Genomic DNA, 19190 nt, shown 5'->3' with positions numbered 1-19190 from the left:
TGCATTTCTACTGATTTAGAAAACACACCCATTTACATCAATATCAAATCGGAAGACTTTTTTTATTTATTGTCTTGCCCAAAACTGGAAATTCCAAAACTTCGACATTGTCAAAGGTTCTGAAATGTGAAGTTACCTTGTTTAAAGATTTGAATTTGAGTTTAATTTTCGCATTTTCGATACAATAGCTCGAACTCTTCTGTCTGTGCATCTTTTTGCATACACAAGGAAGTCATTGCAAATTCTCTTTATCTTCAACAGAGAACAGCAACCATGACAGCAACAACCAAACCTACGGATCCCTGTACGAGCCACGCGACCCAGGCAGCGAGGGAGGGGGGACAGGAGGGGGTCTGGGAGGGGGTGTGGTCCTGGTGACAGTGGGGTCTGTCCTCCAACTGGACGGTTCACTTCGTGTGGATGGGGGTCACGCCAAGACTGGTGGTGGTGGTGGTAGTGGAGGATCCGTCTTCATTTCTGTTGGTGAGTCCTGTGTATTGCACGTGGTTGTAATACAATCTTATGTCTTATGTCTTATGCTGGTGTGCGAAAAAAAGATTTTAAAATAATTATGACAGTCAACGTTTAATAATCCTATATTAGGTAGCGTTAAAATTACGTCGACAAAGTGTGAGCCTGGTTAATGTCTTCAGTAAGTATGATGTTGCTTTAGATATCCATTGAAATGTTTTGATCATTGTTTATGATGTTTTATAATGGCTAACATTGGGATGCCTCACAACAAGTAAGAGTTTGTTCTTACAATTAATCAAAACACAACTGCTTCAGGGCTTCGGTTTACATGTGCTTCTTTGTACATTAATGATGGTGTCGTACTCACAGTAAAATAATATTGATTTTAGACAGTAGATATTTCAGTAGGCCCTCAGTCGTAAGGGCATGTATATATAGACTCTTCTTTTGCATATTTTCGTGTATAACTGTTTTGTTACATGTTCTTCGTTTTTGTTTCTTGGGTGTCAGTGCTATTTTACATCACTGTTGTATTGGCAGTAACCCAGTGTGAGGTTCACGTTCCCACTGAGTGAATCTCAAACAGTGGCTCTTCTTTCAGTTTGTGCCATCACTGCCACGGGATTAATTCAGGACCATGCTAATGATTATGCAAAGTTTTCTCCTGTCAAACCCACATCTCAAATGAACCACAACAACTCCTCTCATTATACATTTCCTGTTTTGTTTTCCGCGTCAGGTGATTTCCGAGGCCATGGCATGATCAGCTCTGTCGGAGGCAAGGGAGATGGAAGGGGTGGGGGCGGAAGTGGCGGGCGTATTGCAGTGCATGCTGGATTCTCCAGTGATTACCTAGGCAAAACACAGGCCCACGGAAGCCCAGGTAAGGATGCTGCCATTCTGAGTAGCCTTTTGCTTCTGCTCAAGAACAAACAAACAAACAAATGAACAAACCAAACCAACCCAGCCCAAACCAAACCAACCCAATCCAACCCACCCCAACCGAAAACAAAAATCAACAAAAACCCTGGAAAAATTGTTTGCAAAGGAAATAACGAAATTCATATCGCGCAGCAAATGCCAGACAAATACACCCTAACACAGTAGGTATGGCAATTTTGTTTCACAAATGAACGAACAAGAGAAACATTTCCTCATTTGAGCACAGAAGTGAAACGTTACAAATTATTAAGAGACGTACGTTGCTCACATGCATGCAGGAAAAAAAAATATGGGTAGCGCCGTATGTATGGCAGCTCGCTTTCCCCGGGGAGAAAGCAGCCCGAATTTCCATGAGGGTAACCTCACTGGACTGTAAATCTTATCCAATCCAATCCAATTGCCTCAACACAAAAAGCGGTTCTTGTTTTGCAATTGGACTTGGAACATTGTTAGCCGTCACTCCCAGTGTTTGCCTGAAATGAGTAAATGTAGTTAGTCCGCCATCATGTTAGCCTTTGTTATGTACATACCAGGATTTCTTAAAATAAGCATTATATGCTTGAGGTAGTTATCCTAAAAACCATGTATTGTTTTAGTCATGATAATAATTGAATAAAGTTGTGTTTAAACCACTCCCGGTGTTTGTCGTCAGTATTGATTTCATTCTTCCCCAGGAACGGCCGGGGGAGACACGGGAGGACCAGGAACAGTGTTCTTTGAGGAGAGGTTGACCAAGACAGTCTGGCAGAGTCGTCTGTACATCGATGGCCGGAATCTCAGTGTACCCAAACCTGTGGTCGTGTCAGAAGTCAACCCGAGGCTGACACGTGAAAACCTGACCATTGACGATGACAACGGGGCGTCCGTTCACTTTGATCACGTGCTCTTGAAAAATAAGGTATTTTGTTGTGTTCGTATTGTTTTTTGTAATGAAAAATTCCAAATAAATATACTTGCCCCTATTGTCCCGTTCACTCTGTATCAGTTTGGGGAAAAGTCACATAGCTCTGACATCAAGCGTGAACGACATAATGCTTGCACTCCTAACATCAAAATCGTATTGACCTTCACAGAAAGGCACTGACATCGTTTCACAGAAAGGAATTCCCAAACAAGTCGCGTAAGGCGAAAATACAACATTTAGTCAAGTAGCTGTCGAACTCACAGAATGAAACTGAACGCAATGCCATTTTTCAGCAAGACCGTATACTCGTAGCATCGTCAGTCCACCGCTCATGGCAAAGGCAGTGAAATTGACAAGAAGAGCGGGGTAGTAGTTGCGCTAAGAAGGATAGCACGCTTTTCTGTAGCTCTCTTTGTTTTAACTTTCTGAGCGTGTTTTTAATCCAAACATATCATATCAATATGTTTTTGGAATCAGGAACCGACAAGGAATAAGATGAAAGTGTTTTTAAATTGATTTCGACAATTTAATTTTGATAATAATTTTTATATATTTAATTTTCAGAGCTTGTTTTTAATCCAAATATAACATATTTATATGTTTTTGGAATCAGAAAATGATGGAGAATAAGATGAACGTAAATTTGGATCGTTTTATAAATTTTTATTTTTTTTTACAATTTTCAGATTTTTAATAACCAAAGTCATTAATTAATTTTTAAGCCACCAAGCTGAAATGCAATACCGAAGTCCGAACTTTGTCGAAGATTACTTGACCAAAATTTCAACCAATTTGGTTGAAAAATGAGAGCGTGACAGTGCCGCCTCAACTTTCACAAAAAGCCGGATATGACGTCATCAAAGACATTTATCAAAAAAATGAAAAAAACGTCTGGGGATTTCATACCCAGAAACTCTCATGTCAAATTTCATAAAGATCGGTCCAGTAGTTTAGTCTGAATCACTCTACACACACACACAGACACAGACACACACACACACACACGCACGCACGCACGCACGCACGCACGCACGCACATACACCACGACCCTCGTCTCGATTCCCCCTCTACGTTAAAACATTTAGTCAAAACTTGACTAAATGTAACCAGATGTCCCCATGGTTTGGCAGCCCTGAAAGTAAAAAAAATGGTGCACTAGCTTTTGGCTAGTGATTCTGAAAATTCATTCGCCAGAGAGCAAACTTTACAAGCCAAACAAACAATTTGTTTCAGGAACTTTACACGCATTTCGCGAGAAGATGAAGAGGTCTACTCGCCAGTTACATGTTTCTACTCGCCATGGCGAGTAAAATACTCGCCACTTTCAGGGTTGTTTGGAGAATGTTAAGGCTTCTGTTTGTGAGATGACACTCTATGCTCGGTTTATTGTATAAAGGGAAGCAACCGGTTACACTAGTGGGCATCAACAGAGACAAAGAGGCTTAAAATGATCCACTTGGGACAAGATAACGAAGATTATTAGCCTTTAGAAGGATTTCATTTAGCTTGAGATAATGAATCTAAGTGAAGAACACCTCTTTTCATGAATGCATGGTTGTCCATGTCATTTTGAGAAAAAAAGCGTGAAGTACTACTGCAGTATTTTATGTCATGTTCTTATCCGAGCGAGAGTGTCATTCATATTCGATAATCCCCATTGTTTCAAACACATGGCAAAGGGAAAAAAGTTAATATGTAAAGTACGTAATGTGAACAAGTAACATGTCATGCTTGACTTGAACGAACAAGAAGCCATTGGGCTCGCCTATGAATTTACTCTGCAAGTAACATGTCATGCTTGACTTGAACGAAAAAGAAGCCATTGGGCTCGCCTATGAATTTACTCTGCAAGTTACATATCGAGACCATGATTAAAACAGCAACTTGTAATGTTACCATAAATGCGTGTACGCTCTTTACTTGTGTGTTTTTTCTTCCAGGCTCAAATCGAAATCCTAAGAGGCAAGAGTATCATATGGTCTCGGCGTGTAACTTACTGATTAAATTGATAGGCGAGGCTAATGGCTTCTTTTCTTTCAAATTAATCATGAAAACTTCGTTTTTATTACCAGGCTCAAATCGAAATCCCAAGAGACCAGAGTTCCATCACTTCAGCCAACATTCGTGACATGTTTGGTGACGGTAGCGGCTACGTTCACATTCAACCGCAGCAGACTTTCTACATCTCCTACTCAGAGTATCAAACTCGCGCCACAACCCCTCCAGTCAATTTCTTGCTGGACCATGGTGGCATTCTGTGGGCGTCGCCGGATCTTCGGATTGTGGGCGTGGCTGTTCCAGCATTTGCATTTGATGGACACTTGGCGGGCGTGTACAACTTGACGGTGGAAGAAGGAAAGGTGGTGAACGTTGGTTTGGGTGCTACGAACAACCTGGACAGCGTGATTCCATTTGATGGTGTTACAGGTATGTGTATTTTGCTTTTCTAGGTACTTCAAAAACTACGATAATTGTATACCACATCCCAGCTGATGGTGAAACAGGTATTTGTATTTTGCTATTCTTTGTCAAACAGTCGCTCTTACAAACATCCAAACAAACTGTAATAATGATAGGTTATATTCCAGCTGATGGCTTTGATATCAGCGTAAACCACAAAGGGATGATCATGACAATACTGACAAGGCTGGAGATGATATTAATAAGTATCTGTGTTTTTAAGGTATTTTAAATAAAATGTTGGTCTTTTTTCGTAGTATATGGTAACTTTTGCAAATTCGATGTAATTCCTCCACTTCAAGATAATATAACTCTTCAATAGACATGACTAAAAAATACGGTTGAACATTTACATTCCATCTTTGAGAGTTTAGAATTGTTTTCTTTAGCCATCATAACATTTGGTCTTGGACGGTTCCAATCTTGAGCCGAATTCACGATGAACATTAACCTGACATCAAAGGCGTAGTCTACATAAGTATGTTTTATTCTTCGTCAGGTCGGCTGGTCTTCGATAGTCTGACTCTCGAATCATCAGCAACCATCAACCACAGCGACAACTTCAGGCTCCGTTCAGACCAGCTGCTAATGCACTACGACTCTGTCATCTTCGGTGACCTTGTTGACCTCACCGTATCCTTGGCAACCATCGAGGGGGGAGCTAGTCTCAATGCCAGTGGGCGTGGCCATGCAAATAACACAGGTCAAGGGGCAGGCAATTGGAGCTTGGGGTCAGGAGGTCATCACGGTGGTTACGGAGGTGGAATCAAAGAGCTTCAGCATGCTAATGGTAAGTGCAGTTATGTCACTGGGAAAGAGAGAGAGAGTTTGGAGATTTATAAATATGAATTGTGAGTTGACAGAATGATTTGCACCAACAGTTTTCAGTCACGTTTGTGGAATTATTCATATTTAATACTTTTACTGTATCTCAATGTTTCATGTAGTTCTATGTCATGTTTTATGTATGTTGTCATACACACACCACTAACAGATTTCTCTGTTGAGATAATAAAGTTGTCTATGTCTGTTTATTGCACTATGTGGTTTTTCACAGTTAAAGGGTTGGATCCAGCTAAACAATGAAAGCAAAGAAAGGAACTTGACAGAGGATAATCCTGTCTGAAGCAACATGCTCGAAATGTTTGATGCGTTATTAGACAGGTATCTGGGAAATACTGTTCACAATATGAAGCTTTATGTGGCACTGTTTAACTCATGATCACAATAGCTGTATGATCAAATCTAATGGATACACTAGTCATTTGTTTGAGCTGGAAGTTTTCACAGCGTTTAGCTATATTCCCGTCAACGTACACACTGTAAATGCTCAATTTCAGTGAGTAGGCTAAAGCGGCGGAATTTGTTGAAGTTAAAGGAAAAGTCCAAGGTTTAGGATCGCTTTTGATATGTTGACCCTCTTAATTCATCAACCACAAATGCATGTGTACAAATAAACACAGAAGCCAAACAGTATACTTTGAAACGTTTTTTTGGGTGTTCCGAATTGTTCCACCGCGCGCGCAGTCTTGGCTCATGACCTTTTGCACACGTGTTTAACTAAGCTTACGTCACACACTGCTCGAACAAATAATTATGGCCACTCACAGTAACTACAGCAGCGAGGAAGAGGAGTACGACGGAAAACGTTTGAGCCACCCAATTGTTCGTCCGTACCAGTTTGAACCACGGAAGAAAGACGATTTTTTAAACATTTTTCCTGAGATGTTTGAAATATTCAAGTTTGTGGAGATACTTCAAAACCTTGGACTTTTCCTTCCAAGTATTCCGAGTCACTAATTGTCTTACAGTTGATGTTTCTGTGTGTCTAAAATTATATCATTTGACATCCCAGGATCTCCTTACGGATCGTTCATGCACCCTATCGACAGAGGGAGCGGGGGTGGCGGGGAAGGGGGTGGATCTGGGGGTGGCATCGTCTTCCTCAACATCACCCACACTCTCCACAACGACGGCGACATCCTCGCCGAAGGATCCACTACGGCCACAACAAACAGCGGAGGTGGCAGCGGCGGCTCCATCTACATCAACGCTACGAGTTTCTCAGGACATGGACTGATGTCTGTGCAAGGCGGAGGTGCGGCTATGTCTGGCGGAGGTGCGGCTATGTCTGGCGGAGGAGGGAGCGGTGGTCGCATGGCCGTCAAGGTTTCCAGACTGTACGAATTCAGCGGTGAAACGAACGCTTACGGTGGTGTGTCGGGCAACAACGAGGACACTGACTCTGACTTCAACGGAGCGGCCGGAACAGTCTTCCTGGAGTACGTTGAGTACAAGACACCGCCTTCTGATGACTACTACGAAGGGAGAACAGCTTCTCAGAAACTCTTCCTCAACAACAAGAACCGCAACCACGACCTGCCCACAGTGCTTTTCCGCGAGCCTGACAAAGAAAACATCACCCTGGACCTCCTGAAAGCCGTCAACCACGTCTTCCTAGAACTTGCCGGGGACAACGCCGAGCTGATCGTCCACAAGTTTGACGGAGACAGAACAGGACTGATGCATCTGAAGACCAGTCAGAAGCTGTACTCGGAGTACGTAGCCTCCACAACGAGCTACACTGTTGCCCCAGTCAGCTACTACATAGACGCTGGAGCTGAAATCCTCCTCCCTTCCACAGTGATAATGCTGGGGACACGCACACAGCACGCGGGGCTCATGACAGGGGTGTACAACCTCACCGTAGCTGAAGGAGCTACGGCAGTCTTCTACTCCACGTCTCAAACCGCTGTGCTGGAGGACGGAAAATACGCACACCTGACTCTACCTGGCAACATCTCTTTCACCTGGCTGACCGTCCAGAGAGGCTCCAAGGTCAACTTGACCAACGTGGCGAACAAACTGACTCTCAGCATCACGCGCTTTGTGGTCAAGTACGAGGGTGTGGTCTACATGAACAGGGGGACCATCGACTCTGATGAAGGCGTGGTGGAGAGCCTAGGGCTGCTGACGCTGGCAGGAGAAGGGTTTGGCGCTGAGCAGGGACCAGGGGCAGGTAAGTCTTGTGATCACTTCAGTGTGTGTGGAATAAAGGTGTTCTCCTTCCTGTGAAAACAGTTTGGCGCTGAGCAGGGACCAGGGGCAGGTAAGTCTTGTGATCACTTCAGTGTGTGTGGAATAAAGGTGCAGTCCTTCCTGGCTCCCCCTCTCAGAGCTGGCCAGGCTTGCACACGGAATAAGACCAACGACTCACTGTCCTCATAAAACCAATGAAAATTGCCTCGCAGTGTCAGGTGGTTTAAAACGCAAAATACATTTCATTTACATATCCACTTGGACGCATACCAACAATGAACATCCTGGATGCGTTCCGTGAAGAGAGGTATTATTTTTATTAATTCATTTTAAGGACAAAATCCCCATTGGTTCACTTCTTGCAGAGGAAGCAGTCTGGATGCGAGTATTTGGTATGTGTTTCAATGGATTAATGGTCTTGCCTTTCATGTTAAGCCTGACCAGATCCTATATATGACCCTCCACCACGAAATGAGTCGCATGTCACCTCGCGCGGTTCTGCGCTAGGCTTGATATAAGTCCGGGGAGTGTCTGGTAACAGTGTGATGGTCACCTTAGTCACGGGCTTATAACTCAAACAGTTTTTGCTCTTTTGTAAAACGGTTTTTACCACTGGATAGAGCATAAAATCTTCTTTAGGAAAATGTACAAATATGAAAATCATGCGACTCAATCCGTGGTGGAGGGTCACATATAGTCAGCAAAACAGTTTCCACGGTAAGGACTTGTCCTTAATGGATCAAATAACAGAGAGGCGTAGCTTTAAGTTATGATAAGTAAGTGAGATCTCGTACTGTGATGTATTTTCAAACCGCCCTGATATGGCCCTTCGTGGTCGGCTGGGCGTTAAGCAAACAAACAAAATGTATTTTCAACACGTAAACACGACAGGCGTAAACACGTGAGTATAATCTATTTCTGTTCATGTGTGTTTTTCTTTGTTCAGATCCCACGTACGTTTGCAGTAAAGTTTGTATCGTGACACAAAAAGTGAACGTTTAAAAGAGCCACTCAGTGTGCTGTCATGGCAAGACTTTCGTCATTGTGCGAATCGCGAGGCAGAGAATAAAAGTGTTGATGAAATCTTTGAAGTTGTAAACAGTACAAGAGTTATTTACGGCGCATCATTACGCTTAAAAGGTGAGTTTGAATTGTACTGATAATCTTTAGATTTACTCCCCCCCCCCTCCTCCACTTTGTTTCTCAGGTACAACACTCAGTGGATCAGGAACAGGAGCAGCGCACGGGGGACACGGGGGTGCCAAGTTTTCACAGCGCGGCGGCACACCTTACAACTCAGTCTTCATCCCAGCCAGTCTGGGCAGCGGTGGGGGTAACGGTTCTGGCGAGGGAGGTCGAGGAGGTGGTTACCTTGTCTGGAACAACGGTAAACTGCTGACAGTGGACGGTCTTGTAACTGTACACGGTTACCATGGTAGTGGACAAAACGCAGGCGGGGGAAGCGGCGGAAGCATTTTTGTCACGACTCTCAACTTCACGGGTTACGGGTTGATCGAATCTAGCGGAGGTCGCGCCGATAATTCCACCGGCAGTGACGGAGGGGGAGGGGCCGGGGGCCGTATTGCTGTGCACATTCGCTTCGCTAACAAGTTCGGAGGTCGTCTAAGGTCAGTGGGGGGTCAAGGTCAAGGCCAGACTCCGTCAGGGGCGGCAGGGACGGCCTACATCGAGGAGACAGCCAGAGGCCCGCAGTACGCCGACATCAAGTACGACAAGGGAGGGAACTCTTCCCACATTTTGGCCACACACAGACGCCTGGAGATTGACAACGAGGACGTGGATAAAGCACTGTACGTGCAGCACGCTGAGCCGTGGCTCTACACCGTCATACAGGAAGGGGAAAAAGACTCCTATGACTTTGACGATGGCCTCCTCACCCGCCACTCCAACCTGATGATCGACTATCCCACGGGGAAGAACGAAGTGGCTGTGGCTATTCACAAGTTCTACGGGGATCGCACGGGGCTCGTTCACATCAGACAGAACCAGAAGCTGTACGCTGAAGTCGTTGAGTCTGAAACTCACGAAATGATCGCTCCATGCAGCTTCAGAATTGACGCAGACTCTGAACTGTTGCTGCCAGACATTGATCACTTGTTCGGCACTCGCACGGTTCTGGCAGGTCGTCTCACGGGAGCGCAGGACGTGTATCTTCGTGACGGCGCCGATGTTCTCTTCCACTCGACAGCACAGACAGCCATGATGGAGAACGGGACGTACACCATGATCACAGAGAAGGGAAACTTCACTTTCGCCGAGTTGAGCGTCAACCGCTATTCCCGGGCAGAGTTCTCAGAGATTACCCTACCCCTGAGCATCACCAGCGCCAGAATCTTCGTCCGCTACCAGTCCGAGCTCATCATGAACTCTGTCAGCATCTTCAGCAGTCACGCGGAGGTCCAGAGTCAGGGAGTCGTGCACCTCAACGGCCGAGGTGAAGCAGCAGAGACAGGAATAGGAGGAGCAACAACAACGACCGACGGGGTAGGGGAGGGAGCCGCGCACGGTGGATACGGAGGGGGTCCTGGGCCCGACTACGGAGGAACTCCCTACGATTCCGTCTTCAGTCCAACAGATTACGGCAGCGGGGGCGGCAATGGAAGCGGGGTTGGAGGGAGAGGAGGAGGGAAGCTTTACTGGGACGTTGCTGACCTGATCGAGGTGGACGGTCTTCTTGCTGCCTACGGGAACCCTGGAACAGGCCAGGACGCAGGAGGAGGCAGCGGAGGAGCCATCTTCATCAAATCTACCAACATCACCGGCCACGGCGTCATGAGTGTCAAGGGCGGGCAAGGTCAAGGTCGAGGGGGCGGAGGCTCTGGAGGTCGCATCGGCGTTCACTGCAGGTGGCGCTACCAGTACGGTGGAAAGTACGAGAACTACGGAGGTCTGAGTCAAGGTCAGTGGAGCAGCTCTCACGCGGGAGCAGCAGGCACGACCTACATGGAGGAGAATCTCCGGGAGCTGGAATACAGGAAGAAGAAGTACGACCCTGTGCTAAACTCCACCTTCCTGGCTGTAGACCACTCCCACATCCACGCGGACAACGCCTACTCCTACAGCCCCGCCCCCACCATGCTGATGGACCCCGGCAGACTTCTGTACGAGATCAACGAGCTGGAGCTGCTCGGCTCCACCAGGCTGCTCATCTTCCACTCCAACATCAGCCAGCAGGTCAAGGTCATCGTACACACCTTCATCGGCGACAAGACGGGTCAGATCCACCTCCGCCACAACCAGCAACTCTTTGCAGAAGTCGTGGAGTCCGTGATGAACAGAACAGAAGCTCCCTGCGGGTTCATCGTCGACAAAGAGGCGGAGATTGTTCTTCCGGGAGAGTTCCACGTGCATGGGACGAACGGAACGATTGCTGGCACGGTGACGGGGGTCCATGAACTGTACGTGGAAGATTCCGCCCTCTTGGTGTTCGAGTCCACTGCCAACACGGCGTTCCTGCAGAACGGGTCCTACGTGAGAGTGACCGAGGCGGGAAGCTTTGCGTGGGACACGCTGCACGTGAAGCGAGGAGGGGAGAGCAGCTTCGTCAAGATCTCGGAGGTCGTCCACATTGAGGTAAGAGATCATTGTTTTCTTGGAGAGTGTCATTTTCTTTTAGCATTTCCCCCCCCTAGCAATGCTTAAATGTGACCCTCCACCACGATATGAGTCGCATGTCACCTCGCGCGGTTCTGCGGCGGTTCTGCGCTAGGCTTAATATAAGTCCGGGGAGTGTCTTGTAACAGTGTGAGGGTCACCTTAGTCACAGGCTTATAACTCAAACAGTTTTCGCTCTTTTCTAAAACGGTTTTCACCACTGGATAGAGCATAAAAAACTCTTTAAGAAAAGGAACAAATATGAAAATTATGAAAAGGTGCCATGCGACTCATTCCGTGGGGGAGGGTCACAAATATTCACACACCCAAAAAAAAGCTCTGTTCTAAAAGGACAGTTTCATAGTGTATGCTCATTTTAAGCATGCATTCTTGCATGTGTGTGTGTGTCCTGTTGTTGACTGTACTAAGTTGTATTGCTATGTTAACTTAGGTCGCATTTTTGTGTATGGTTTTTATTTGAATTGTAATGCGCGTGGAGCTGTATTGGGACTTGCGCTATAGAAAAGTGATTTATTATTATTATATTTATTATTATGAATACTTTGCCTGGGTGATTGCTAGAGATACGCAATTACATGCATACCCTTCAAAAAAGTCGTGGCCGGTCTAAAACTGAATACAATCTTTGAGAAAAAAATTTCTCACAGTCAAACAAACTTTGCCTTTTTTTGAATTTACAGAAGGACTGTGAGTGTTGCTCTAGAAACATTTTCGGCAGGCAGTTTTACTGCACGTGAAGCATGCTCACCAATAGAGTCCTGGCAATGAACCGTGCTCCCCATTGTGTTTTAATGCTGACACACTGACGTAATACACAGTAACAACATACCTCCACAACCAAAACTCTTGATCTTGACCGGTCCTTAACTTTTTTTTTAAACACGCAAAGTCAGATGTGTCTGTTCGCACAAGTTAAAATCCAAGGGGGAGGTAGTAACGTAACCCTTCTCGCTGACGCGTACGGTTCTGTCTACACAGCCACAGACTTTGGCAGCGGTGGCGGCAATGGTTCTGGGGTAGGGGGGCGGGGTGGGGGTGTTCTGTACTGGGGCGGACACGGGTCAACTTTATGTGCAGACCCAGAGACGGAAGCCATGTCCCACCCCCGTGTCATCACAATGGCACGTAAAAGACCTTGGTCATTCTGCCATAAGTGCAGGTGGCTGAATACACCTAAACACGCAGACACTTGGGTAGCGCGACTCCGTTGCTGCTAGCTTTCCACTGGGAGGAAGCGACCCGAATTTCCCAGCGATGGGACAATAAAGTAATGAAAATGAAAATGAAAAATGAAATCATTGTACTTCAGAAGCTACCAGCCTTTCTCGTTGATATCCTGTTGATTGTGTTCCTGCTATACCTCTGCTTAATATATCCTGGACGTTTTGAACTTACTTTGTACTGCTTGTGTATACCAGCTTAGAGATAACAAATATACACAAGAAAAACTTTCCGATTGATTAGAAAAACTAAGTAAATTTCATTTTCTCTTTGCATTTTACATGTATGTGCGAGAACACTACAAAGTATTCCTATACCAACTTCAGGTGAGCGAGATACGCGTGAAGTACTGGGGCGTCCTGTTCATGAACCACGCCGAGATCTTCTCCACGTACGCTTGGATCGAGAGCAAGGGCGTGTTCCACCTGGACGGGGCAGGCGACGAGGCGGAGACTGGCGACTCTCCAGGAACAACGGTGGATGGTATTGGTTACGGAGCTGGACACGGGGGGCAAGGGGGAGGTAGTAACGTAACCCTTCTCGCTGACGCGTACGGTTCTGTCTACACAGCCACAGACTTTGGCAGCGGTGGCGGCAACGGTTCTGGGGTAGGGGGGCGGGGTGGGGGTGTTCTGTACTGGAAGACCAGCCACTACATGGAGCTCAACGGGCTGCTGGCAGCGCAGGGACTTAGCGGGTCAGGCGAGAACACTGGGGGTGGTAGTGGGGGGAGTGTGTGGATCGAGACCATCAACATCACAGGCCACGGAGAGATCAGAACACACGGTGGTGACGGGGTTGGCGCAGGAGGCGGAGGGGCTGGAGGTCGAATCTCTCTCCACTGCCAGTTCAGGTTCTCCTACGGTGGGAAGTTTACCAACGCTGGAGGCTCAGGGGGTGCTGGGTTCGAGTCTCGCAGTGGTGGTGCAGCAGGCACGACCTACGTGGAAAACAACCGCAGACCGCTGGAATACCGCATCCTGAAGTACATGGAGAACACCAACACCACCTACTTCGAGGTCGACCACCGCTACGCTCACTCTGACAACGAAGGTCGCTGGGTCCAGGGCGTGACCCTGATCAGAGACTTTGAACGTGCGCACTTTGAGTTCAACGTCACCGAGATTGCTGGGTACTCAAGAGTAAACTTTTATAAGCAGCCAGGGAAACAGCACAACGCGACAATGATCATCATCCACGCGTTGACAGGAGACAGGACTGGTCAGCTGCACCTTCTGACCGGCCAGAAGGCGTGGATTGAGTTTGTAGAATCCGTCAGCAACGTCACAGAGGCACCTTGCAGCTACAACCTCGACCACGGCAGTGAAGTCGTCTTCCCAACTGAAGTCCACTTCCAAGGCGTCAACACTACGCTGGAAGGCAAGATCACGGGCGTTCACCACTTCTACATCGAAGACGACACCTTTGTCAACCTGGACGCCACGACGGAAACAGCCTTCCTGGAGAACGGTACCTACTTCGACGAGTCGGGCGAAGGGAACTTCTCTGTCTACACGCTCAACATCAAGGGTCACGGAGAGCTACAGCTGACGAGAATTCTTCACGACCTGACAATCACGGCCTCCTTCGTGGAGCTCAAGTACAAGGCGCTGGTCTACATGAACCACGGCTACTTTGAGGTCGGTGACATGGACATGGAGACTGAATCCTCTCTGGAGCTTGACGGACGGGGTCACCCAGCAGAGTCAGGACCTGGAGCGGGGAGTCTCGCTGCTGGAGGAAGCTACGGTGGACAGGGAGGTGAGACCGTGGGCAGTGGGTCTCCCTACGGGTCTGTCTTCAACCCGACACACCTGGGTAGCGGAGGAGGCAGCACTGGAGGAGGAGCAGGCGGAGGGTTCATCAACCTTCGTGTCGGTAGACAGCTGCACGTGGACGGCCACATCCACACCATGGGAGAATCAGCCAACGATTCAACCGACGCAGGTGGAGGCAGCGGCGGAACCATCTTCATCAAGGCTTTCAACTTCTCCGGTCACGGCGTTCTGGAGGCCAAGGGAGGTAACGCCTCGGGCACAGGGGGCGCTGGAAGCGGCGGGAGAATTGCGGCTCACATCGACTTCAGTAACACTTACGGTGGCGACTACGTCATCCATGGAGGTTGGGGTCAAACGAGCGACAACTCTTTGCACGGGGGACCCGGCACAGCGTACAAGTACGAGTCTAACCACGGGCCGCAGTACAGAGAGCTCAAGTACAACCCCCGTCTCAACGCCACAGATCTGAAGCCAGACCACATCAAACTGACGGTAGACAACGGACACCTGAACACCACCAACCCGGCCTTGGTCATGGAGAACGACACCCTGTACTACGACTTCGACGAGCTCCAAGTAGAAGGGTTCTCCTACGTCCACTTCTACCATCCAGCAGACGCCGACAACGTCACAGTCATCATCCAGGAACTGACGGGCAACAGGAAAGGGCTGGTGAGAGTGCAGAACAAGCAGCACGTGGTTGTGAACTTTGTGGAATCCACACACACCTACCTCGATGCTCCTTGTGGATTCCACGTAGATCGCGGCGGGGAGCTCATCCTTCCGACTCAGGTCATCGTACTGTCCCAGACCTTCATCCTGGGAGGTCGGCTTGAAGGCACCGAGGAGCTCACACTGGAGAGAGGGTCCAGGACTTTCCTCAGAGACGCCGCTCACACGAACCTCCGCTACAAGGAGCAAAGCCTCGTGGCTTCCACTCCAGGCAGAGTGTACTTCACCAAGCTCAACATCCACAACAACGCTGACATCGTCATAGAGATGAACCCGATCAACACGACCATCACAGCCCCTGACCTGACCGTGAAGAAGGGAGGGGAAGTGTTGGTGAGGTCGCTGACTGTGACTGTGAACACCACCAATCTGACAGTGAGGAGCGGCGCTGCTGTTGTCGGCGATGGTAGCGGCCATGTTGGTAGTGCTGGCCCTGGTGTTGGCGGTGTCTCTGGGTCTGCTGGAAGCGGCGGAGGACATACTGGGAGAGGTTAGTATTGCTTTTTTTATTTATATTTTTGTTGTTGTCGGTTTTGTTGTTGTTGTTGTTCTTGTTGTTAATGTCAATGGTGTTGTTGTTGGTGGTGGTGGTGGACTTGGCGTTGTCGCTGTTGTTATAAGTAATTTCGTCCGTTCGTAATTTTTGCGCTTGTGGGCTTCTTCTTACATTTAGCTTAGTGTTCACTAAATGGCTGGGAGTGTCTCTTTATGTGTGTGTGGGTGTGGGTGTGTAAATGTGTTCCAATCGTTTAACGCGACTTGCATTTGTGTTGCTTAACTCAACTTTGAAATACTCCAGGTGGACAAGGGAACGGTGTAGCAGGAGGCTTGGCCTACGGAGACATCGTGTGGCCGACATCACCGGGCAGTGGTGGAGGTGGTACTCAAGCTGGTGCAGGGGGTGCTGCCGTCATCATCAACGTCGGACATGTAAGTTTAAACAACAAAGAAAGTTCGAATGAAATATTGCTGATTGCAGATGGATGTTTTGTCGTAGAATGTGTTTTGAGTTGAATATGTTGCACTAAAGAAAGTATGAATGAAATATTACAGATTTGTTGTTTCGTAGTGTTTTTTGTTTTGAGATAAAAATATTGCACTAATATTGCACTAAATAATGTCGGAATAAAATATTCCGTGTTGCAGATGTATTGTTAAGTGAGCGTAGAAACCCTTGTACCAAGAGGCCACGTGCGAATAAAACGCTTTCTTTGCTGTAATTAATGTGAAGTTGCTAAGAAAGAATGCACAGTACGTGACTGACAGCAGGTAAGGTACGGACGAGATAGCATAAAGTAAATGGGGTGGGGGGAGGGGGGGTAGGTGGAGGGGGTGGGGAAGGGGCCTGATGGGCAGAAGTTCTGTTTGACTCCGCATGGCGTGTACCTGTGTGAGTTGTGTTGCATGTTTACCTTTGATAACGTCGTATGTGACTGGTAGGCTTGCTATTGCCAAGGCCAACTCAAAGAGACCAATTTTATGACTTGATGCGTTAATCGTTTTGGACTGGACTAAACGACTCATTACTTTTTGGAGAGAAAAAAAAGAACATCCTTCGTGAACACAGTTCCGAAAATGAGAACCATTTCCTCCTGTGCTGCTAGTATATTCTCATTGGAGAAAAAGATTTAAAGGAAGTGTGTGTTTATGTTGTGTGACGACTATTTTAACATACAGATGTTACGACTTGTTGACTCCATTGTAATTTTATTTTTCACGCCATAAAACGTTGAAAACTACAACTTAATATTATTTGTTTAACTCAACGTGTTCCAGCATCTTCAGCTAGACGGACGTGTCACGTGTGACGGTAGTGACGGGTACATGGGTGGAGCGGACATTGCAGGAGGGGCGGGCAGCGGAGGAAGCGTCCTGATCCGAGCTAACACCTTCACGGGCCGCGGCCGCATCTCAGCTTCTGGAGGCACAGCGGGTAGATGTGAGTAGCAGTGTTTCTATTGTATTATATGCCACCCCATATTTCCTGAATAAATCTTATTTAAATCAAGTAGAAGTGAGATGAAGACAGCTGAAGACAGGCACATGTGTATAGACTCCATTGCCACTGCCAGCATCACGACTGTCCGCCATAATTCATCCCCTCTCTCCAAAGCTACTTCAGGACTCAGCTCTCCCCAGTATCAATCGCTATCATCATCATCATCATCATCATCATCATAATCGTCATCATCATCAGCAGCAGCAGCAGCCCCAACATCGACTACAACTACAACTATAACAACAGCAGCAAAAATCATGATAACAACAGCAGCAGCAGAAACAATAAGAACATCGGCATATTCTTGCGGCAGAAACAAAATACTGAACTTTTCAATAGCTTATCCACTTGATGTACTCTTGCAGTATGAAGTAATTGTTTCCTGGACCTATGGCTAAAGTGTTAACTCTTTCACAACCAATACAAACCCGACAGAGTTATTTCCGGAATACGTCTAATGTGAGGCGGGTTAAGCCTTTAACAAACATGTCTCAAACAGGGATTTCAGTCTTTCTTAAAACAAACTTTAAACATTTACAAAATGTCTTTCCCATTCTAGACAGCGGAGGCGGTAGCGGAGGCTACATAGCAGTCCATCTGTCGGAACACTACCGGTTTGACGGCAGCCTGCACGCTCTAGGGGGCGACGGTTTCACCTACAAGAACCAAAGAGGGTTTGCTGCCCCTGGTTCCGTGCTCAGACTCTCCACTGTGGGAGGCGAGAAGACTGCCGAACTGACCTTGGACCATCAGGGTCGGGGGTCATCCTGTGACCTCAGCATTTACCTGCCTGACCTCCTGGAGTTTGCTACCCTCAATCTGATTGGCGGTGCCTGTGCTAGGGTGGCTCACGTGAGTTTGGACGAAACAGACACGCACGCACCCGCCTGCAACAACAACAACAACAACAACAACAACAACAACACCAACTCTCTCAAGCATAACTATTGTGCTTTCATTCTTCGTTTTTTTTGACAAGTGTCCAGTACCTTTGTTGGAGAAAAGAAAATCAGCATTTGAGCAGGATGTTATCTTCTTTTCAGGAAATGCGAAGTAGTAGTACAAAATAAAGTTTGTATCTGGTGAAAATTGATCAAAACCATCCCCGTTTGTTTCAACGATGCACATGAAAATATTGTTTCTTTAGCAAGCAACCAATTTCGCAAATTCGCGTTGAGTCTCTGCTACTTGATGTAAAAAGAAAATGTATGATTTAAATACAAAGTTAACATATTAATTATTTCACTATCAATCAATTTAACACAGTCTTATCTATTCTTTAGTCTTTATGTGTGAAATGGATACACAGTGTGCTGCACATGCATAATTAAACAATGAACTTTCACCGTTTTACCCTGTCTTTGTTTTGAACAGAACCAGCTGACGATTCACCACCTGGTGGGAGATAAGACAGGCCACCTGCAGGTGTTTAACGGGCAACACCTAGACATTGGACCAGACGAAATGCGATCCCATGTCCACGCTCACATTTCTCTCACTTCCCTAGCAACGGTTGCCATGCCAACGATCACTTACATCGAGGCAGGAATCATCAACTACGGAGGAATGTACGGAATTGATCGGTTGCACGTGAAAGGCTCTGCCACTCTCTTCCAGTGGGGGTACGTGTTATACGTGTTTGTGCTGTTTCTCTGATTTGTTTGTTTGTTTGTTTGCTTAACGCCCAGCCGACCACGAAGGGCCATATCAGGGCGGTGCTGCTTTGACATTTAACGTGCGCCACACACAAGACAGAAGTCGCAGCACAGGTTTCATGTCTCACCCAGTCACATTATTCTGACACCGGACCAACCAGTCCTAGCACTAACCCCATAATGCCAGACGCCAGGCGGAGCAGCCACTAGATTGCCAATTTTAAAGTCTTAGGTGTGACCTGGCCGGGGTTCGAACCCACGACCTCCCGATCACGGGGCGGACGCCTTACCACTAGGCCAACCGTGCCGGTTCTGTTTCTCTGAGTTCTCTCCTCTGGTGACATGAAAT

At 47.1% G+C, this 19190-nt stretch overlaps 1 protein-coding gene across 1 annotated transcript in view; it reads left to right on the top strand.

Annotated features, from left to right (window-relative positions):
- Positions 1–19190, top strand: part of LOC138980650 (uncharacterized) — a 200108-nt gene that overhangs the window by 120486 nt on the left and 60432 nt on the right. The window contains exons 100-111 of the mRNA XM_070353559.1: positions 262–483; positions 1214–1357; positions 2091–2314; positions 4394–4748; positions 5281–5571; positions 6637–7800; positions 9028–11414; positions 13004–15677; positions 15987–16117; positions 16964–17126; positions 17746–18038; positions 18561–18808. Coding sequence (XP_070209660.1) covers positions 262–483; positions 1214–1357; positions 2091–2314; positions 4394–4748; positions 5281–5571; positions 6637–7800; positions 9028–11414; positions 13004–15677; positions 15987–16117; positions 16964–17126; positions 17746–18038; positions 18561–18808 — 8296 coding nt within the window. The remainder of the gene's footprint in view (positions 1–261; positions 484–1213; positions 1358–2090; positions 2315–4393; positions 4749–5280; positions 5572–6636; positions 7801–9027; positions 11415–13003; positions 15678–15986; positions 16118–16963; positions 17127–17745; positions 18039–18560; positions 18809–19190) is intronic.

Source organism: Littorina saxatilis, linkage group LG11, assembly GCF_037325665.1.
Source record: "Littorina saxatilis isolate snail1 linkage group LG11, US_GU_Lsax_2.0, whole genome shotgun sequence".
Classification (NCBI taxonomy): domain Eukaryota; kingdom Metazoa; phylum Mollusca; class Gastropoda; order Littorinimorpha; family Littorinidae; genus Littorina; species Littorina saxatilis.
The sequence above is the reverse complement of the archived record's forward strand: the minus strand, read 5'-3'. Positions and strand labels throughout refer to the sequence as shown.